The sequence below is a fragment of the Corapipo altera genome, unplaced genomic scaffold (genome assembly GCF_003945725.1).
Source record: "Corapipo altera isolate COAL_440 unplaced genomic scaffold, ASM394572v1 126, whole genome shotgun sequence".
Classification (NCBI taxonomy): Eukaryota; Metazoa; Chordata; class Aves; order Passeriformes; family Pipridae; genus Corapipo; species Corapipo altera.
Genome location: NW_020884937.1, coordinates 571,893 through 594,520, shown reverse-complemented (window position 1 = coordinate 594,520; position 22,628 = coordinate 571,893). Strand labels below are relative to the sequence as shown.

Here is a 22,628-nt window from a genome sequence, read left to right as displayed (position 1 = left end):
CCAGAGCAGGGGTCCTCATCCAGGCCAATCCAGGGGGCAGTGGGAGAATCACAGAATCACTGAATCAGTTAGGTTGGAAAAGAGCTCTGAAATCATGGAGTCCAACATGTGACTGGACACCACCGTGTCAACCAGACCATGGCACTCAGTGCCACGTTCGATCTTTCCTTAAACACCTCCAGGGATGATGACTCCACCACCTTCCTGGGCAGATCATTCCAATGTCTAATCACTTTTTCTGTGAAGAAATTCTTCCCTAATGTCCAACCTAAACCTCCCCTAGTGCAGCTTAAGACCATGTCCTCTTGTCCTGTCACTATTTGCCTGAGAGAAGAGACCAACCCCCACCTGGCTACAACCTCCTGTCAGGGAGTTGTAGAGTGTGATGAGGTCTCCCCTGAGCCTCTTCTTCTCCAGGCTAAACAGCCCCAGTTCCCTCAGCTGCTCCACATCAGACTTGTTCTCCAGACCCTCTACCAGCTCCTTGCTCTTCTCTGGACCCGCTCCAGCACCTCAATGGCTTTCTTCTTGTGAGGGGCCCAGAGGTGCACACAGGACTTGAGGTGCCTCACCAGTGCTGAGTACAGTGACAGAATCACTTCCCTGGTCCTGCTGGCCACACCATTCCTGATACAAGCCAATGGATGTCATTGGCTGTCTTGCCCACCTGGGCACACCGGGCTCATGTTTAGTTACTGTCAACCAGCACTCCCAGGTCTTTTCCCACTGGGCAGCTTCCCAGCCACTCTTCCCCCAGCCTGCTCCAGACCCTTCCCCAGCTTTGATGCCCTTCTCTGGACATGCTCCAACACCTCAGTGTCCTTCCCGAATTGAACTGGACACAGGGCTGGGAGTGTGGCCTCGCCAGTGCCGAGCACAGGGCACAGCAGTCCCGCTGCCCCCCCCGTTGCTGCCCCAAGCCCCATCCCGGCCGCGCACCCCGCGGGCGGGCGGGCAGAGCCCGGCGGGGGCGGGAGGAGGGAGGCGGGGCGAGCCGGGAAGCGAAAGTGCCGGGAAGGGGAAGTTCGGGGAGCGGCACGGCCATGGCCAAGGCCCCGGCGGAGCCCGGCCCCGGCTCCAGCCCCGTCCCGCTGGACCTGCACGCCGTGCCCCTGGTAGCGCTCAACTACGGCGTCCGCCGCCGCCTCGGGCTCTACCTCAACCCGCGGGCGGCCGCGGCCGCCGACTGGACGGCGCTGGCGGAGGCGCTGGGATGCGGCTTCCTGGAGATCCGGCGGCTGGAGGGGCTGCCCGACCCCACGGCCGCGCTGCTGGAGGAGTGGCCCGGGCGCTGCCCCGGCGGTGCCACCGTGGGGCAGCTCCTGGATGTTCTGCGGCGCTTGGGTCGCGATGATGTGCTGATGGACCTGTCCGGCAGCGTGGGTGAGGAGCCCGGGACGGGAGAGCGCCGGGGAGGGGACGGGGAGAGCGATGCAGACCGGGACGGCCCCGGGAATCCCGGCGCTGGTGGGGCAGTGGGACCGAGCCTGCCCCCGGTGCTGCTTCCGTGATGCCTCGTAGGGAGGGGATGCTGCTCCTGCCGGTCTTTGCTGTTCGTGCCGGTCTTTCTTTGCTGCTCCTACCCGTCTTTGCTGCTCTGACCGGGGAGGTGATGTTAAGAAACAAATTTCACTCAATTCACGCGATTTTTAAAGAAAAGCCCTTTCCAGGCTGTGGAGTGACATCCTCGGTGTTTTCACGAGGGCCGCGGGGATGCTCCGAGGGCTGGACCACCTCGGCTATGGAGACAGGATGGGAGCTGGGGATATTCAGCCTGCAGGGAGACCTTAGAGCCCCTTCCAGTACCTAGAGGGGGCTTATAAAAAAGAGGAGAAGGAGAGAGGGACTTCTTGCATGGATGGATAGTGATAGGATAAGGGAGAATGGTTTTAAACTAAAACAGGAGAGATTTAGATTAGATATTAGGATACTAGATTAAATATTAGAAAGAAATTCTTCCCTGTGCGGGTCATGAGGCCCTGGCACACATTGCCCAGAGCAGCTGTGATGCCCCATCCCTGGAAGTGTTCAAGGCCACATTGGATGAGGCTCTGAACAACCTGGGATTGTGGAAGGTCTCCCTGTCTACAGCAGAGGGCTTGGAATGAGATGATTTTTAAGGCCCCTTCCAACCCAAACCATTCTGGGATTCACAGGAGCCTCATGTAGCTTCCAGGAGATAAGTGCAAAGTGACCTGAAGCCCTGTCTTTTCCCAAACCTTCAGTAATAAAGTTTCTGTGTGTCAAAGGATGCTTTGGGCCAGGTCAGCCAGGAGACAGCCTGCACTGACACCAGACAGTGTGAAAATTATAATGTGTGGATATGGTGTGACAGGAGGATATTTGCTGGGGGAGGTGAGGGATGTGTGGAACTGGATGATGTTGGGGGAAAAGTTTCCATGCAAACTGAAAAAATTGGGGCAGGTCAGTGAGAAGTATAAGGCCCTTGTGCTGTTTTGCTAACCTTTTCTTTATAGGCTCTTCGTACTCTTTGCGATCAGAGAAATTTGGAGGGAAGCCAGCTGTTATCAGAAGGGGAATTTTTTTGCCAAAGGAGTTCCAAAGGCAGAGACTCCTGTGTTGTACAATAGCATTTACTGGGTTAATGATGAATAAGTAATAAATCTCACTTCCTGTTACTCACAGAGATAAAGGAAGATGTAGAAATCCATCACTGTAGAGAGCCTGACCAAGAAGTGGTGGAGGACTTCCCTTTGCTCCTGTGGTTCTTCCTACTTAAGAACACAGTCTAAAGACCAGGTTTTGGGAAAGGCAAAAGCATCAGTGTGCTTTGTGATCCGCTGATCAGAGTTTCCTAACAAATTAGGGGAGGCTTCCAGCTGTGCAAGAGAGCTGGGGCTTCACAAAAACATTGGAATCACCCAGGGTGGCTCTGGCCCTGAGCTCAGGATTTGGCCCAGTGGAAGGAATTGTGGTGGATGGGCTTTGTCAGAGCTGGAATAGACTCCAGCAGGAGTGGGAGGAACCTGGGGTGCAGGAAAGTCACAAGTTTTGCCCAGAGTTAGGTCAGACTGATAAGAGGAGACGGATAAATTATTGGGAAAAAGATCCACTAAGGGCTGTTCAACACAAAAATACTGTCTCTGGCTCAGGAAATTCCTTACCTCTAAATCATCCAAAAGATAGATTATAATAAATAGATTGTAGATTATACCTAAAAGATAAATTATTTTAGGGAAATATCTCTGTAAGCTTATTTTATTCTTATGCTCCCTCCTAGACATCTGGTTTTGTGCAGTGCTTGAGATAGGATGGTGCTTGAGGCAGATGGACCCTCAGTCTGACCAACTGGCTGTTCCTCTCTGCTGTTATTTTTGGGTGAGGGCTGCAGTGAAGGCCTGTGACTTTGTGCTGGTGCTCAGAGCTCTTGCAGAAGTTGGAGGTATTTACTCATAAGAGGAAAGGAAATGGACAGTTTCGTGCGCTCTTGTGCACGGTATTTCCTGATGCCAGGGGCATCTTTGTGTGCACAGTTGGGACTCCTGCAGTGGAGTCCAGCTCAGGATCAGAAGACATCAGTGTTGATGTCCCAGCAGCTCTGCCCTAACTGTGATCTTCCTCAGCAGCTTATTTCACTGTACAATCATCTTTAGGCACCTGAAGCTCTTTGCTTCAGGTGGTTTGTGCTCTTTCCTGCTGAAACTCAATGATTTTTGTTTCTGCCCTGACCTATTATAAAAGTGCTGCTTTCCTGACTGACAGTTGCTTGGTCTGTTTTCTCTGTCTCCTCATCATGCTACTCATTTTACTCTTTAGGTTTCATGGTTTTATTCTGTCGTTCCAATACCTCAGGCTTTTCTTTGACTGTTCAAGTGTAAAGCCTAGTCAGGCACTGGGTGGAGTGGGACAACTTAGCTTGGAGGAGTTTCTTGCTACTAGGTTTTGGTGTGTAGCATCCCTTATCTTTACAATCCCAAAGTCATCCCTGATCTTTTTCAGTCTCATTAGTCTGTACAATCAGATGCTGTTTCCAGCTGGGGAACTGATCCATCCCAAATCAGTGAATGCCTTTTGTCCCTACAGCCTCATGGGACCTCTTGGTAGCTGCAGTGCCCTAGGGCCCCCAGTTTGCACTTAAAATAAACCTGTGATTGCTGAACCCATTGATAAATTCAGAGTGGCTTCAATCATGATTTCAAAGACACTGGCTTACCTGACAGGCCTCAGGTGGGGCCTGAATTTGAGTTCAGTGAGGGAAGACCTGAAATCTGAACCTTCTGGCTGGTAAGGAATGTGGATGGTTCTTCCCCCTGCAGGACTGGGGAGGCAGGGGGGGAGGAGAAAGGCAGATTGGGAATGCCTCAGCCTCAGGAAAAGCCTTGATCAGATCTGAGCCTTATTAGATTGGAGATAATCCAGTCACGAGATGCAAAGCTGAGACAGAAGCAGGGGATGGAGCCTCAGGATGGGCCTCCTGCAGACCTGCTCATGCTGATTGGGGATCTTCTACTCTGCTGTTGCACCACATGAGCTCTGCAACTGTGCCAGCCAAACCCTCTGAGTGATCAGGAGTTTCCTGATTAATACTTCTTGAGGTTTTTGTTTTAATCTTAAGCAAAGGCAAAGGCTCTAGAGAGTTTTATCTTTTTCTTAATTCCTGGTTTCAAATCTCCTTTTACTTTCAGTTCTTCTGTAATTGCAGAGTAGAAGAGGCTGCAGGGTTTCTTTTTGCTTCTCCAAAGATTTAACATCTAGGTTTATCATTTAGTTTTAAACCAAGTCTGTTCATAGTAGATCTGTGTCTGTCACTGTCCTGATTGGGAAGTTCACAGTGTGACAGGACTTTGCCCTTCAGTTACCCCAGAGTGGGGTACACACCCACTCTGCCTTGGATAGGAGGACCCCTGTAGGTGTTGCACAACATAAAAGCTGTTTTAGGGGCTCCTTAAAATTTTAGTGTCCTCCTGTGTGTGGTGAGTGTAGATACTCCTTGTCACCTGCAGTTGTCGTGGCTGACAAAGGCCAAGGATGTGAATCAGCTCCTGTGTGTATGCAGAGAATTGCTAAAGAGGTTGGAAAAGACCTCCAAGATGATTGAGTCCAACCATTAACCCAGCACTGCCAAGGCCACCCCACCTCTAAACCATGTTCCCAAGTGCCACATCGACACATCTTTTAAATACCTCTAGAAATGGCAATTTCACCACTTCCCTGGGCAGCCTGTTCCAATGCCTGACCATCATTTCTGTGAAGAATTTTTCCCTAATATCCAATCTAAACCTCCCCTGGCACAACTTGAGGCCATTTCCTCTTGTCCTGTGGTCTGTTATTTGGGAGAAGACATTGACACTGTGAAGACTTTTAATTGAGAATCCTCCCCAACTATTTTGTGATTTTTACATTCTCCAAAATGCAGAACAATGAGAGCAGGCAGCAGATTTGGGAGCTGCTCTGTGCCTCATGCCTGCTGTTAAAGGTGTACTGAGATACACTAGAACCAAGGGTAATAGGAAGAGATCGGTTTAAAACAAGTAAAAGGAAGTATTTCTTTATGCAGCAAGAGTGAGCTTCAGGAATTAATTGCTAGAGGAGGTAGTGGAGGCATCACCAAGAGGTTCAGAAAGGGGTAAGAGAAATTCTACGTACCAAAAAACCGGAGAGGGGGTTTCCCTCTAGTATCCCTGATCCATGAAATAGCTATTCCTTTTTTAATGAACACCAGCAGTGTAACCCCACATCACAGGAGCCTCTTGCCTTGGTTATGTGTTTTTGCAGAGGAGGACTGCAGGAAGTACTTGCAGAGGAAGCAGGAGCAGGCCAACCAGCCTCTTCAAGTGCCAGCAGTGGACAGCAGCGTGCCAAAGACCTCGGAGCTGATGGGCATCACCATCAGGGACGATCCATACGGTAAGTGCCCATGGTTCCGTTGCCCAAGGCCTCATGCCTCGTGTGGGAATGACCTTCAGCTGTAGCAGGTCCCCTTGAGAAGTGCAGAAAACCTGTTTGCTTTCATTCCTCCCGTGACTTTTAATAACCCAGGCCGGAATCCTTTACCTGGTAGTCACGGGGCATTTTCATTTTTCCTGTTTCCTAGAGCAGAGAGGAAAAGCAACCTTGGGGAATGCTTACCCAGGAACAGGCTGGCACAGAGACACTGGACATGTATAGGGAGGAGACTTCCCAGAAACATGTCCCTTAGCCCAGCCTGGCACAGAGCAGCCGCTGAAAGCTCAGGGGGTTGGAGTCCAGGGGGAGGAACGTCAGAGCTGATTTCCCTGCTCTGCCTTTGGCAGGTGGAATGGAATCACCTTGAGTGAAAAGGAAGCGGGTTTAAAGTAGGGCTGGCTGTGAAGTGGGCAGAGAGAGGAAATACAGTTCTCTCTGTGTGTGTGTGTGTTGCTGGGCTGTGTGTGCAGCTCTGTCTGGGCAGCCACGTGCATGTGCCACCACGTGCAGCCCTGCATGTGCAGCCATGTGTGTGCACACGTGTGTGTGCTGGCCAGCCTGACCCCCTTTGGGGTGGGGACATCATTAACCCTCCCCAAATGTCCACAGACCAATGTGCTGGTGTTTGTACACGGCAGCTTTGGCTGATGTGACCCCCAGGTTAGCGCTGTGCCCCTCCAGCAGCTCCCTCAGTTCGACTGACCTGGCAGACATTCCCCTTCTGCTTCACTGGATGCATCTTGGGCTGGATCTGCCTGCCGGGTTGATACTTTCCTCAGCAGCTTTTAGAGTCTCTGACCTATTTTTTCACTATGGTAGGCTTTAACTGGCATAAAAAATTGAAAATATCTGTAGTGACATTGATATGGAAAAAAAAATAACACGGTGGGAAGATATCCAGCAGTATTAAGGTGCTTAATTATGAGAGACATTGCCCTTAAAATACAGCAGTTTAATATTTGGATTACTGCTAAATAAACAAGAGCTCCCAGCCATTAGTGTAATTGGAAAACAGGCCCATTTACTTAGGATATGACTTCAGGTACCCAGGTCTGACATCTTAGCCATAAAAGTGACAGGTTCCAGATTTCAAGGTTGACCCCATAGCTCTATGGACAGTGTATGGCAGGACATTGCTGGATGAAGGGCCTGCAGGAAGGTTTTGGCTGGGAAGTTTGGATCTCTGTGAGCTGAACTAGAGAACGAGGACCTGGAGCCACGAGGATATTTTAGATGTCTAACTCCCAGTGAAATCCCAGAGCACTGGGGCTCTGAGTTGCATCCTCTGGGGTACTCTGCTCCCTCCAGCTCTTCAAAGACTCTCTCCCATTTGTCTCCCTGTGGCTGGATGTTATTACCTCCACAGATTTTGCCTGTCTGCATCTGAGCTGTCCTTCCCTGAGCACTGCCAGCCAGTGTGGGTGTATGTGAACAGCCTGGCTGGTGGAAGCAGTCAGGGCACAGACGTGTTTTACCTCCTGCCAGCCCTGTTAGGGACAGGAGTCTGGGCTGAAGGGCAGCTGGTCTAATAAAATGTTAAATTACCTTCACAAGTTTGGCCAGAGCTTGTCTGTCAGAGCTCCTGATTCTGAGTCAAAGTCTGTGGGAGCTCGTGAAAGCTCACTAGAGGAGTGAACTTCATTTCTAGCAGGAGATGACAGCTACATTTTTAATGGTTTCAGGGAGCGGAACAGAGATATTTGATGCCTTCATCTGCTACTGTCAGAAAGACCTGCAGTTTGTCCAGGAGATGATCAGGGAGCTGGAGCAAACAGAGTTCAAACTGAAGCTCTGTGTATTTGATCGGGATGTCTTGCCAGGAACCTGTGTGTGGTCCATCAGTGGAGAACTTATAGAGAGGAGGTAAGTGAGCTGTGGCTGTTGGGGCCAGCTGGGTGTAATGGAACATTACAGTCAGTTTACCCTGATGTCTGCGGTGTGGTGCCAGTGAAACAGCAAAAATCCACAAGAATGTCTTTATGGGGTTTGTTTTATGCTCTTGGCTCAAGACTGGAGCATTCCCCAACATGTTGATACATTGTGTTCACAAGGGAGGGTGCTGCTTAGTGATGCTGCTTATGTTTGATCACTTTTCTTGGCCTTATTTGTCATATATAGACAGAGGGTCACATGAAGGTTTCACAGACAGTCTGGACTTTGCTGTTTCCTCATTTTTTGGTATATGAGTGTTACCTGTAATCAGATTTTTGTGTGTAACGTCACTATCTGTCTGTCAGTCATTCCTGCTCTGCAGCTAATTCCTGCTGGAACACAGTTGCCAGGTCCTTCTCCACCAGAGCAATTCACAGCAGTATATGCTTCTATCCATGAGAACAAGAACCATCTCCTCTGACATTTTGTCTTTTTTTCCCCTGACTCTTCATCTCCAGGTGTCGGAGGATGGTGGTTGTCATTTCAGATGATTACCTGGAAAGCGATGAATGTGATTTCCAGACCAAATTTGCTCTTAGTCTTTCCCCAGGTAAGGTCTCACAAATACTCCCATTTACAATTGCACATTATTATTTTCAGTGCAGTGACTCCTGAAGCATCTGAGGTCAGTGGGCTCTGTACCATTGGAACTAACTGGCTTCATACTTTGGTTGTGCAGGCAGGGAGCTGGGCTCAGTCCCTTGCCCTGCTGTTGACCTTCCACGTGACTGTGAGCGAGGAGCTGCCTGTGCTGCAGTGCTCCAGCTGTCAGTGGGATAATGCTGCCTGCTCTGGAGATGTCAGAGCTGCATGTCAGGCCTGTGAAGGGCTTTGAGATCCCTACAGGGAAATTTGCTACTAAAGAGAAAAGTATTACAGTAAATTTAGGGTGTGAGTAAATGCTGGAAATAGGATGTCAGGTAATGGACATGCAGATTTCAAGGCCAGACTGGATGGGGCTCTGAGCAACCTGGTCTAGTGGAAGGTGTGGTCTAGGAGAGGTGGAACTAGGTGATCTTTAAGCTCTCTTGCAACCCAAACCATTCCATGATTCTATGGTTTTTGTAGAGATCTTTGAGTATTGTGGATAGGTTAAATAAAATATGGAATGAGTCTTCAATTTAGGTTGGAAAATTTTTTGTATATTTTGTTCTGAATTGAAAAGCCACCAATTTACTTCTGTCAGGTTTGTTCTGATTGCCCTTCTCTAACCACTGGTTATTCTACACTTGTTTATGTTGCTGGGGAGTAAGTGCAGCCCAGCCTAATAGTATGGAGGGTATCTAATATCAGGAGGAGTGTCTGCACCTCAAGTCTCTTTTCTAGATAAGGCATCTGACATGGTATTATAAATGACATGCCAGGGGTTAGACTGGAAGCCAGTGGCAGAGCTGGGAATTAGCTGCATCTTCCATGACACAACAATTTCATATGATGGCAGTAATCCACTGAACAGCCCCAGCACGTTGCATCAGTTATTGAGATTTGTAGCAAAGTCCTTTTAGTTCTTCACCAGTTTTTTGTGGGCATCACACCTTCCATTAGAACAGGAGAAGTTCTATCTGAATGGAATGACTCTGCCAGTGAAAATGTGTGTAAATACATTTTACACACAGAACTGAAGAACTGGAGAACTCACAGATTCACCTGTTTGTGCAGGGTGTAACTAATGCACAGAAGGGTTTGGTGCCAGGTTCTGGAAGCTCCATGGATTACTCCAGCATCTGCTGCAGTTACGAAATCTTGGTTATTTGCCTTATCCAGGTCTCAGTGGTATCAGTGGCACTGAGCAGCACAGTGCAGGTGGTGCAGGTGATGGCAGGAGTCCCTGTGGACATCTGCAAGGGGAGGAGTTCCTGTGCACAAGATCTGCTCCTTTTAAGCAGCAGGAGGCACGGGGAGAGGTTCTCATCTCATGGTGCCTCCAAACCAGCAGTTCATGTTAGCAGGGGGATTCCTCGCAGCCCCTTGGCTGGGGAACATCTGCAACCTGAGCAAATCAGGATTTGAAACTTGCTCTGCAGGGTGAGAGCTGGTTGCAGTGTAATGAGGGCATAATCAGGAGCAAACCTGGATCTGGTGATGTGTGTGCCGTGGTGGGGGGGAAATGGCTTTGGGTCCAGCTGTGGCTGTGTGTAACCTCTGCCTGTGTGACCTGTCTTCCAGGTGCTCGTAGCAAACGGCTGATCCCAGTCAAGTACAAATCCATGAAGAACGAGTTTCCAAGTATCTTACGGTTCATCACCATCTGTGATTACACCAACCCTTGCACCAAAAAATGGTTCTGGACAAGACTGGCAAAATCCCTCATGTTGCCATAACGCAAAGTCCCGAGAGCTGGGTGCTCTTGTGACCTGCCCTGGATGTGCCTTTGGACTGGGGGGTGGTCGTTCACACAGGGTCTTCCACCACTTCAGAACCTGGATACTTGCAATTTGTGCTTGGGAACAAAGAACTTTCTCTAGCACTTCTTCATAACTCTGAGGGGAAGTAGAGCAACTGTGTGGGTGTTCTGGGTTAAGTCAGTGAGCAGCAGCATCCAGCGTTTGTGCAGTCAGCACTTTCACTGAAAATACTGGAAATACACATTTAAAGACCGAGTGTCTGATACAGGAAGGCTCTGTTGCAGCATGAGCAAGGCCTCAGTGCCTCAAACTGCAGGCTTTGTCAAACAAGCATTTCCTATTGTTTTAAGAGTTACAGTAACATCTGGGGCTGGTGGGATTGTACCATATTCGTCATGTCTGTCTCTGTTCAGGTCACATTTAATTCTGTGATCTTGTACCAACATTTAATATTCCTAGATATTATTAAATCTTTACAATAGAGCCTTCAGTCTTAAAATTCATATTTTCAGTGACAGTCCTTACTACACAAAGCAGGGGCTGCTGCTGCTCATTGACTTGACCAGGAACCAAGCTGTGCACCTCAGTGGGTCCAGATCTTAAATTCTTTCACCTTTAAAAGCCTTCCAAAACCCAGCAGCTTTTGGGATGCCTCAAAGGCACAGGGATAAATATTGAATAGTGTATTAAACTGAAAATTGGGCTGTTTAAAATATAAAGGCAAATGTTACATTAACAGAAAGAGCCTATTTTAATTAACTGCCACAATAATTACTGTGTTTCTGTGACTAAGGCTTGGAGCAATGTTGAGACTGTTCTTCTTGTTAAGACTTGGCCTTGAATCCTGCACAATGACTGGTAGATCTCATCAGTGTTCCGGGGTGGGGGTCAGGAGTTCTGCCCAAAGGAGTGTTTTAAAGCCACGGTATATTAAACAGATTTACAGTAAATATTTACTTTTTAAATTGGGGAAGAGAGGAATTTTGCTTATATATCTGCAGTTGCTTGAACTCTGCCCCTTTGTTCATTACTTCAGCCACTGACTCATGTTGATTTTACAGCTTAATGTTTTACTAGTTTACATTTTTAAGGTTACATCTGAATATAATTTTTAGGGTTTTTTAGTTTTAGATTTGTTTTAAAGCATTACTGGGGCTGAGGCACAGACAGAAACGTGCCCCTGCTTCTCCCCCACCCACCCTGTCAGTGAATGATCCTTTCACCGGAGATGCTGCTGCTGGTTCCTCCTGGCTGGCAGCAGCAGCCCTTGACCTGAGCACGGGGAAGCTCCTTCACATACATCACGTTGGCATCAGGAGCCATTTTTAGATAAACCCACGAGCTGGATGTTTTTTCCTGCAAAAATAACTGCTGCCATCGTGCCAAGGTGACATTTGCACCTTTCTGTCTTGCTGGAACAAGTGAGAAGGCTGCGGGCACTGGAGGAGGAAAGTTGAGCTGATGAGGGGGGTTCTAAATAGTTTGTCTTCATGTCCTGTTGCCCTCGGGTCTCTCCTGCAGAAGTGGAGACAGCTGCTTGCCTCGGGCTTTCTGCATAATCGTTAAATGTTAATTGTAGGAGAGTTTCAGGAGGCTGCTTGATCCCCGGGCGCTCCGGGGGCTCGGTGAACTCTCATACTCTGGAGTGCCTATAAACATCAATTATGGGTCATTACTCGCAGGACCAAACCAGATCCCGCTTGCCTGGAGAGCTGGAAGGGCTCTGGTGGCTGGTTTGGGGAGGAGCTGAGGTAGAGGAGCTGTGGACGCTAGAGGGAGGCCATGGCCCGTGCTGGCTCCCTGAGAGGGATCTGCGGGGTGGGATGGGGAGAGACGGCCGGGACGGGCCAGCTGGGCACTGACCCCTTGTCCGGGATGCAGAAAACAGGAGTGGGTTCTCTTCCTCTGCCCCCTGCACTCTCTTTTGGGGAGGCTGTACCAAAAGCAGTGAGAATTTTGCCAGCTTGAACCCGGTGTGGTGTCTCCTGCCTGTGTCCTGGTGGGTGGTTTGGGACCTGGCGTGTTGCAAATGAGTGAAAAATAACAGTAGGAAAAATAATGACGTTGGTAGTAGATGATTTGGTGATCACCTGACAGGGAAAATGTTGGTTCTGGAAGATAAAAGCAAAAATAGGAGCTGAATTTCTAAACTTTCTGAATTCCAGTAGGTAAATGTCATATTCCAGTTCGTGGTGAAAGATGTTGGGATCTTGATACCACCCTACTCGTGGTGCCCTGGCCCTTTTTTTCTGCCTGGCTCAGACACCAGACAAGTCTTATTGCTGTGGGACTGTTGCTTTATTTCAAGCAGTTAAAATTTGTCTTACTGGCTCAAATAATCATTTTGGAGTAAAGTGAGGTAACAGCCCTAAAACATAAAATATGCTTTAAATGTGTGTCCTCTTCTATGTAAACCCCATAGTTTTTGCACTTCTGACACTTTCATATCGGCCTTGTCATGATAACTTCAAGTGTGACATGAATGATACAAAATGTAGATATTGTGGCAATTGGGGTTCTCCTTCCCTCTTTCACGCTCAGTGGAAGGTCAAAATTTTTGAAAGCCTTTAAGAAAGGGATTTATAAAATTGTGATGTTACTTTTTTTCCTACTTTGTCCCCCATTGAAATTGTCCTAGTTGGATCTGTTATTACCAAATCATTTATTTTTATATACAGACTTATATATTTATATTACTTTCTATTCTGATACAAATCTGTGGCAAAGCATCCGTGTTTATAGCCATTCTGAAAATAGTCAATGATTCTGTGGGTTTTCTCCTCAAAGGAACAAACTTTTGCTACTTGTGAAAACATTTTAAAATAAAGAATGAAAACCCAGCAGGCTGAATCTCCTTCTTGGGCATCAGGGAATAAAATTTGGTCTCGAAGTGTAAGTGAGGAATGATATGGGATAGTTCTGTATTTTTTTTTCATGTTTTGGCTAAACAACTTCAACTTTGGCTAAATAACTCCATAACAGGGAGGTTTTGGCTGTGCTGGGACAGAGAGAGGTAGAGTTGTGTCATTCCAGGAGGAAAATTATCAAGGAATTGTACTTCAGACACGTGTGGTTCCTCTCCAGGCTGTGTTTTTGGCTTTGTGGTCTGTGTCTGTCACTGTCTTGGATTTGCTTCAGTTCTGGTACCCAGGAGGTTGGAGGGGATGGAGCCAGGATTCCCCTGGGATTTTGAGCCATTAACTCCTGCTCTGCACCCTTTCTGGAGGCCCTGGCAGGGACATATTGCAGTGCAGGGATCCAGGGGATCCTGCCAGCTTTATTTCCTCTGGCTCGGAGTCAGTCCAAACCAGGGAAATAACTTACAAACCCAGCAGCTGTCAGGCCAAGGCCCTGCCACTGGAAAAGACCAAGGATCACTGAATCACGGAAGTGTTGGTTGGAAGGAATTCCTGGAGGTCAGGGACGAGCTGCTCTTCCCAACAGGAGGGGCCACACGCTAATCCACTTGCAGGACCACGTTCCCTATAAAGCATATGAAGTCGTGTCTCTGCTATGGCTACTATGAGTGAACATATGGAAAGTGATATGGAAACCATCCCTGGATATATTCTAGATAGAAACTGCTGGCAAGAGCAGCCTGCTGGGAGAATCCCACTCCTGGAAATGCTGGCATCCCATCACTTCCAGTGTGGCTTTACACCACTGCCCTGTTCCATTTGGAGAAGTTGATGACTCTTGCCCGTATTTGAGCACGAGCGCAGCTCTGAGTCAGGTGGGGTCAGGGGGTCCTGCTGCAGCAGCTCTTTTCCAGCTGTCATTCCTCTCGTGCCAAAGAACTATTCCCAGTCCTCTGTTTCACTTTGGTGCAGGAATGTTGGTGCCATTTCCTCGTTTACTGCAGGACAATGTTCACCTGGTGAAACTCAGTAACGACCACAGTCTTCTCAGCCCCAGAGATGGAGGGTGAGAGGTCAAGTACTGACCTCAAAGGATCAAATTCTGTCCTTCATTAACACTGACATGAAAACAGTTGTGTTACCATGATGGAGGCACTGCTTGCTCCAGAGAGCACATTTACAGGAATAAAATTAGCATAGGGAAGAAAGTGTAATTGTGCACAAAAAATGGCTCAAAAATGTTGTTTGAGCATCCTGGAAACATATTTTAATAAGGCAATAAAAAACAAACCCCACAAGGTTCACACTGCTGGGAAACACACTCATAGAGCTTATTAAAGAGCATCTCTTGGACCATTTGGGGCTTTACGACACGTGCTGTGTACAAATATTTTGCTAAAGTTAATTTTCTCTAGGTGTTACAACCATTTTTGAATCCCCACTAGAATTCTGGGATGAATTTGAACCCAACCCAACTTCTTGATCAGCACTATCAAGCCTAGCCCTGGAAAATTTGTTTGTTTTCTAGCAAAATCTGCAGTCATGGGACTAAATACTGTTGTATTAGCTCTGGGGCTGTGCTGCTCTGCGAAAAGGTTAATTAACTGAAGGTGTGTTTAAGTCTTAAGCTGTTCCAAAGTCTGATTTACAAACAATGCATTTTCTGTTCCATAGCAGAGCCCAGCTTAGCAGTGCCTTTCCCTCCTCCCATTCCTGCTGATAAAGCCACTCCTGCCGTGGCAGAGGTTGGGGCTGCCCATGCCCACTGGGCAGTGGTTTCTTCTGTCTCAGCTGCATAAGATGGTTTCCACAAAAGGATGGGATGTATCCCTGCAGCTCAAAGCATGGAGGTTTCGGCAGCTGCAGCCGGATTTTCTTCTGCCTGGCAGGCAATGGAGGGATTTTGATTCCCATTTCCCCAGTTCCTAGTCTTGCTTAGGTTGGGTTTCAGTGGGGCTGGACTGGAAGGAGGGAACAAACATTTCTGCACTGGCCATGAAACAATTAACTAAGTCTCTCTACAAAAGGTTGCTTGGAAATTTTTCCTCCTCCTATTTCTGGCTTTCCCATCACCCTCCAGAATGGGACAATGCCAAGTGTCTGGGGCTGAGCCCAAGGAAAGCACGGCTGTTCCATCCTGCCCTTTCAAGCCTCCCCTTCCCAGCAAACACAGAGAACCTCCAGTGAGGAGGCAGGTGGCAGAGGGCTGGTAGCACAGAGGCACTGGGAGGAACGTGCCAGGTTTTCCTCAACAGCCAAGCATCCAAACTCTCCCTGGACTGGACAGATTTCGTAGAGCTCTCAGCCCTTCCGTGCATTCCCAACAGGGAAAGAGCAAAGCAGTGTGCCTGCTGGGAAGCAGCCTCAGGGAAAGGTGCAGTGGGTCCTAAAGGAATGGCTGCTCCTTCACCTGTGCTGAGGGAACAGGAGGGCTCTGGGGAAGAGGCAGTAGGTGACATGGTGCAGGACCAGGAGGAGGAGAACCCTTGCTCCAAGCCCAGGGAGAACATGCTGTCTCAATGCTACCAATCTTCCCTGGTTTGTCAATGAAATCAAAGTCATGAGGTGACAAAATGGGCATTCATCCACTCTTTAGGATGCCACAGTTAGGAACCCATGGGAAATATGTTCAGGCAAATGTAGGGTTAGGATGAAGTGAACTTTCACAAAGTTTTTGCAGCATTTTCCTGGCTCTAATCTTCAGCTGTGTTCGCCTTCTGTCTGTGTCAGCAGAATGAGATGTACAAGCTGCGAGTCCTGAGGTGCTTAACTGCTCATGTGCCAGGCTGTTCCCTCAGAAAATAAATACCACTCAAGAGGGGAAAAACTGGGAAAGTGAACCTGGCGGTCCATGTGCCATTCCCTGTCCCACTAGATCCATGGCAGACCCTTTACAGCAGTGTTTTCAAAAGTGTTCAGAAATCGGGTGACTGCTTCAAAACTACTGAATCATGAAAGATTTAGTGTTTGATTTTTGGCAGTGCTTGGCAGAGACTCCCCCCCAGTGAAATATACAGGGAAAAGAGATTTAAAGTGCTTTGAGATGAGGAATAAAATGGACATTGGCCTTAAAATGTCAACGTCTCAGCATCTCTAAACCTTGCACAGGTATGTAAAGAAGATAATTTATCAATATCAGTAAAGGGCTTTTGAGATATTCAGAAAGGCAAAGAAGAGAAGCATCACATTTTTTACTTTAAAGCTGTTTAGTATATTCCCTGGTTTTCCTAATAGTTATTCTTTAGCCTCCTTGGTGCCTTCACCTCTCCTGGCACTGCACCTGGCATCTGCTCAGCCGTGTCACCGAGCAGCAGGAGAAGCTTTTCAGGTTTTCTCTGGGAATCTCGCCTCATCAGCATGCTGCTCCCGGCAGACGGGCTTGTCTTCAGCTCCAAGACATGCATATTGATCAGTCATTTCCCTTTGTTACCTTGCATCCTGCCATCGATTTTAATTGTTCCCTACTGAAGAAGAGGAAGCATTCAGTACAAGCACAATCGCCAGCGATGGAATTTTGCTTTCCGCACCTTTTGCCAGAGGGTCCCTGCTCTAAGTCCTTTGGAGCTGTGGATCTCTCTCTCAGCCAGCAGCAATCTGCACAAATTATGCAGCAGTCAACTTTTGACTATTAAATCAATTTCTGATTCTCTGTGACAGCTTTCCCTGCTGCATGATTTCACACTTCAGTTTGTGAGGTGCCATGTGGGTTTTTTTCTCCTTTTTTCGAAGGAGCAGTGCTGATAATCCATTTGCAAATACCTTACTCATGTAAGTTCCCCTTTCCTGCTGCTGTCCTCAAGGGACTTGAACAATTTCAAGTGACTCCTAGGAAGTCTCCTCTCCTGGTTCCTCATCAGCCCAGAGGGCTGATCCTGGGCTGTTCCCTAGAGCTTCCTCTGCTGCTGAAGTGGAAAAGCTTCTCCAAGACAAAGCTGTAGCTTGGTCCTGTACCTAATAAAGAGATGAATCTTCCCATCCCCATGGTGCAAAATACCAAAGCTGGGAGCTGCTGTGATTCATTAATTCCTCTCCTTCTTCCTTCCAAAATATCTTCCTAGATTGTTCCCATCTTTTAAAAACATTCCTGCACTCTCAGAGGGCTTTCATTACAAATATTTCCTGAAGGCTCTGTATGGAAGGGCCTTGGTCCCCTCCAACTGTCTCTCTGATTCTAGGTTTTCCTTTAGATACACAAAAAGAATCCTATTTTTAGCAGCTAGCAGTCAATGGCAAAGGAATTCATGAGTAGGGAGGAAAGGATGTGAACTATCCAAATAGATTTTTTTTCAAAGGAGATCTCTTTACATTCCTATCACCACAGTAATAAGCCATGAGTCACTGTTACACTGAACTATTAGACTATTATTGTAAACTCATGTCATTAGAATCTGCTAATGTGAACCACAAACCTTGCCTGGCCTCTGCTTCTCTGGGTTCAAGAAGATATTGGCCATTTATAAGGATAAGAACAATATTCCCTCACAAATCTTATTCCCAGATGACAAGAATTGCATGAAATCTTATCCAATCCTATCTTTCTATTCCTAGGGTTTCTCTTCTCACTGCCTTTCAAGAGAATTCCTCTTGCTCCATTGTAATGTTACAAAAGATGTTTTATTTTATTTCTTCAAAGTTTGCCAGCTGTAAATGGGGTCCAAGCACTCCCAGCTGACAGAGTATCCATGCTGTGCTGCACACCTGGGAGCAGCAGTGTCTCCTCCAAAAACTGCTTTTGTGCTCAATCTTGCCATGGCCAATCCTCAGGAGGAGATTGGAGTATCCAGAGACTTCTCTGCTTCAACAGCAAGTGGCAAGGAGGGGATACTCTCCAAGATCTCTATCAGGGGTTGTGTCCAGACATGTCAAAATGGCTTTAAATACACAGGCAAAGCTTTAAATCATAGAACCAAGAGTCCTTGGCCACCCTTCTTCAGCTGCAGAAGAGTCAGCCCAGAGGTATCCATTTGTCCATCAGGCTCTGGATGCTTTCATCAGGCTTATTTTGCACTTTCAACAATGAAGGGAAAAGCTCTAAAATATGTTCTCATCCCCCGTCCTGCTCAGCTGCTTAGAAAGTGCTTTATAATGGAGATTTACTCTCCACAGAAGATGCCAGTGGGAAAACCTTTCTGCCCTCAGGAGCTGTGACATTCCCAAGGCAAAAAGAGGCTGTGACATTCCCAAGGCAATGTGAAGTGTCTTTCATTGGCTTCTCTAAAGACAAAAAGGTATGGAGAAAGCATTAGGGTAAAACAGAGCAGAGGGCTGATTATTAAGCTGTGGTTCAGGTATGTGATAATCAAGATCTTGCTATAATTACTTCTCAAACCTAGCATCGATTTTATGTTAGATTTGAAGGAGGCAGCAAAGCTTTAATTTGTTACAGAGAGGGTTAACTGCCTTTCTGTTTATATACTACGAAATCATAAACTTATGAGAAAAGAGTAAGAAGAAGAACCTTGGCTTGGTCAAAAACTCTTCGCTTGTTTCCCAGAGCTTAAAAACTGGGTGATATTTTAGGTGGAGGAAGTAAGAGAACAGCACAGAGCTCCTGTTGAGAGGCAGAGTGATGGGATGAGAAGTGTGTTTGCAGAGCCAAAGCTGATTTCAGTAAACACCCTGTGAAAACCAGAATTCACCTGTTAAAACTGGGCCTTCAGCTACTTGACTTTAAAGTGACCTCAGAGCTGAATTTAAAACGACTTAGCACACCTGGGTTCAGTGAAGGGGTGGAGATACAGAGTAGCATACAGGATCCCTCAGGAAGGTGTGGCTTAGAGTGGTATTTGGCTTGTGTTTTGAAAACAACTACTATTAAAAGCTTGCTGTAGTTGGAGGGTTTTAAAGCACTGCTCCTCTGCTGCAGGGTTCTCACTTAATTTCTCCAAACCCAAAGCAAATCTGCCAGGAGAAAGCCCTGGAGAACAAGTGCAGTGCCTGCCTTTGTTGACTGGAGAGGAAACTGCCTTGTGCTTTGTGAAATAATCAGCTGCTGTTTGATAGAGTGAGGTCCCTTCAATAAACCTGGAAGTGTTTCCACGAAGAAAGAACAGCAGGCAGATTTTGCATTGGAACAAGGTCAGGCATTCTGCTCGCCGACACGCTCTTGCCTGGCTGTGAGGGCAATAAAATGGGCGTTGTTGGGCTCCCCTCAAACCAGGCCCGTGCCAGGCAGTTCCACAGGCACATGAACTGCCATTGTTTGCTCCAGCCGTGGGAGCCAGTGCACAGGCACTCACAGAGGTCTGTGATGCCTTAAAGAGCCTTTAACCAACAAGTGCTGTGGCCCTGAACAGCACTGAGCTGTGACAGCAAATGTCTCTGCATGGCCGTGCTGAAAGAGCGACTTCAACCCTAACAAGAAGAAAATGACATATCTGAGAGGCTACACAACTAGAAAGATGAAATCTGCAGGGCCTGGATACACAAACTGGAGTTTAAACTAGTTTTCTACAACCCAAGTGTGGATGAAGTTAGTTTATGTTCATCTTGTGATGATGATCATAGAATCATAAAACAGTTTGGATTGGAAGGAACCTTTAAAGGCCATCTAGTCCAAACCCCCTGCAGTGAGAAGGGATATCTTCCACTAGACCAGGCTGCTCAGAGCCCTGTCCAACCAGGCCCTGAACGTTTCCAGGGGTGGAGCATCCACCACATTTCTGGGAAACCCGTGTCAGTGCCTCACCACCTTAATTATAAAGAACTTTCTTCTTATATCTAATTTAAGTTGACTGTCCCTCAGACAGGCCATTCCCTGCTGCCTTTTGCAAGAGTCCCTGCTAAAAAGTTTGTCCCCATTTTTCTTATAGGCCCCCTTTAAGTACTGGAAGGCTGCAGTAAGGTCTCCCTGGAGCCTCCCCTTCTCCAGCCTGAACACCCCCAGCTCTCCCAGCCTGTCTCCAGAGCAGATGCTCCAGCCCTCGGAGCATCTTTGTGGCTTCCTCTGGACTTGCTCCAACAGGTCCATGTCCTTCCTGTGCTGAGGATCCCAGAGCTGGAGGCAGCACTGCAGGTGGGGTCTGACAAGAGAGGAGTAGAGGGGCAGATTTGCCTCCCTCAACCTGCTGATAAAATCCAAAAACATTCAAGGACCCTTTCCAGGTACTAAAGGTAGTAATGTCTGTGTGCTGAGTATCACAGGCACCAATCTGTGCATTAAACATCAGCTTTAAGACAGCCAAGATTCCATGGACGGAAAAACCAGGCAAAGAGCTGCACAGTGCCAGTAAGTTTTGTTGAAACAATAAGTAATTGGCCCAGAAAGGCAGGAAACCATGTGCCTTACGAGAAGGGGAGCATTTTGTGTGAGAGCATGTGCCGTGTGCCTGGTGTGCCAAGGCCATTCACAGTGGAACACGAGCCCCAGGACATCAGTGAAATGCAGGAGTAAGGAGAAAGCCTCTGCTCTGCAGCCCAATCCATGGGAGGAGGGCACTGCCTGCCCTGATCCGTGGTGTTTTACTGGAAGTCAAAAAAAATCAGGAAACTCAACTCTTGAGATTTTTTTTTCTCAGGCTCCAGCCTTTCCACCTGAAAGACGTCTGGAGTTTTTCCACTTCTCGGTCTCCCCTAAAGCCCGGTCCAGGGAGGAGGTGGATACACCAGGAAACTGCTTTTCCACTTCAGATTTCAACTAAAATTTCTCGTTATTCCAACAGAGCACTTGATTCAGCAGCACCACTTCACGGGCTCTTTTATAAATAGAGGCATTGCCTCTGCCCTGAGGAGCTCACAGCCTACACAAGGCAGGCAAAATAAAGCAAATTGGGAAAAGTAGGATGAGCAGAAACGATGCAAGAGGAGAAGGTGCTGCTTGGAGGCCCGAAGTTGGCTAAGGACTAAAAGCTCTGTGGAATCCAGCTCCATTTTTTCATCCGTCAACAGACTCAGGTTGGAACAACCCTCTGAATGAATGAAACAGCAACCCCTGACTTTTGAGGGACTAAAAATGCTGAGTTCGTTTAAAAAATAATACAAAATTTATGGGAGCTGTAGTCTGTGCAAATGAGAGATCTGGGTTAAAAATGTGGAAATGTATTTTTCATTGCAGAGCTGGAGAACTAAAATGCAGCACTCAGCTCTCTGTGCTCGTGTAGCCACTGGTGGTCTTGTCAGTGCACATTTTAAATTTTAATTCCAATCAAAGTCTGGGGTAATTCTTAAAGAACAAGGTTCATTGTGGACATAATCCTGATGCAGTGGTCTAAAGAAACAGAGATTTAGCATTGCCTACAGGGGGAGGATTTTCAGCCCAAAATCAGAGAATCCAAAAGATGGTTCTTAATTTAAACCACTGTGGTAAAATTAACCTTATAAGTCTCTTTTTGTTGTTGATGTCTGGCTCAGATCCATTTCTAACATGCTGTTAGCTATCAGAAATATGAGAGTGGTTACCCGAGTGCGTGCTCTGGGGTAAAAGCTGTTTTTAATTGCTATATAAACTCCTTTTATAACATGGTTATGAGATCACAGAGATAGTTCTGAGCAGTAATTAAAGCATATTTAGCAAATACTAAAAATTGCTCAGCAGGGGAATGTTTAATGCACACAAGCAGGAAAACAAACAGGTTTTCAGTTGGAATTGCTTTATGACAGAGTTGTGGAGTGCCTGCACAGCTGTGAGTGAGATGGGGCTATGGGGCTTCTGCAGGACACAAAGAAAGGGTATAGGAAGGACCTGGTGTCCTGCATTAGTGCACAAGTGAAAACACTGTGGTCAGCCCATGCCTTTGGCAATGGCCCTCCACAAAGCCTGGTTCACCAGAGGCATCTCAGGAATTTGTACTAATAGGCTAAAAATACATATAACTGATGTTCTTTGACTCGCAGAAGTGCCTGACATCAAGCCACACAGGAAGAACAGTGACCAACAGAGAAGAATGAAACCTGATACTGAGATTCCCAGTTGGTTCTCCTGATGGTTATTGCCGTGCCTGGTGACAGTGGGATATTGTTTTATCTCTTTTTATGTTGGGGAAAAAAAATTAGATCTTCAACTTGCAAACATTTTAAATATATATATGTATATATGTAAGTATATATAGATATGTATATACACACACACACATAGATCAGCCTTTGTGGGTCCATGGTGCCACTCAGCCTCGTATTCCTCACTCTTTTAATCCCAATTTGTTCTCCCCAGTGACCACCAGATGTACTCCTGAATGCATCCAGACCAGAAAGCTTCAGCCACGCAGCCACGAACCACAGGATGAGGGTGCTGGACATCCCCACGAGTGTGTAGGGTCACGTCCAAGAACGCTGGAATTGCAGCGTGGAGCTTTCAGCGTGGAGCAGGCAGAAGGATACACTGGAGAATAGAAGATGATGTTGGCCTCCTTCTCGGAGGCAGCGAGAAGAGCAAACCTCTTGATCCGCCACACCCCGGGGATTATTTTTAAACACGGAATGTGCGCCTGGGCCGCGCTCCACACCCACCCTCGGGCTCTGGATCCCCTCAGGGCAGGATCGGGCCCAGCCCCGACCCGAGGCCCCGCGGGCACAGGGACCCTGGAGACGGGCAGCACTTGATTGACAGCCGCTCCACCAATAGGAGCGGCGGATCCGGCAGCCGGCAGTC

General features: G+C 47.4%; 1 protein-coding gene and 1 long non-coding RNA gene across 2 annotated transcripts; one reads left to right on the top strand and one right to left on the bottom strand.

The window, feature by feature from the left end:
- The first annotated feature begins 1,034 nt into the window (after positions 1 to 1,034).
- Positions 1,035 to 13,134, top strand: MYD88 (MYD88, innate immune signal transduction adaptor). Its single transcript, XM_027660659.1, has 5 exons — positions 1,035 to 1,383; positions 5,737 to 5,868; positions 7,590 to 7,770; positions 8,298 to 8,389; positions 10,006 to 13,134. The coding sequence occupies exons 1-5, from the start codon at positions 1,044 to 1,046 to the stop codon at positions 10,158 to 10,160; spliced, it is 900 nt and encodes a 299-aa protein (XP_027516460.1). The 5' UTR covers positions 1,035 to 1,043; the 3' UTR covers positions 10,161 to 13,134.
- A 4,503-nt stretch (positions 13,135 to 17,637) lies between these two features.
- LOC113955333 lies at positions 17,638 to 22,607 on the bottom strand. The gene is made up of 2 exons (XR_003530497.1): positions 22,487 to 22,607; positions 17,638 to 18,254 (listed from the first exon to the last, which is right to left on the bottom strand). It is a non-coding gene; the product is annotated as an uncharacterized LOC113955333 (long non-coding RNA).
- Between the last annotated feature and the right edge of the window lie 21 nt (positions 22,608 to 22,628).

Bases quoted from the DNA above. Each gene is read 5' to 3' on its own strand.
- MYD88 (XM_027660659.1), top strand. From the start codon at position 1,044: ATGGCCAAGGCCCCGGCGGAGCCCGGCCCCGGCTCCAGCCCCGTCCCG. The intron at 1,384-5,736 runs GTGAGGAGCCCG...GTGTTTTTGCAG, and splicing joins GGACCTGTCCGGCAGCGTGG to AGGAGGACTGCAGGAAGTAC. The intron at 8,390-10,005 runs GTAAGGTCTCAC...CCTGTCTTCCAG, and splicing joins TGCTCTTAGTCTTTCCCCAG to GTGCTCGTAGCAAACGGCTG.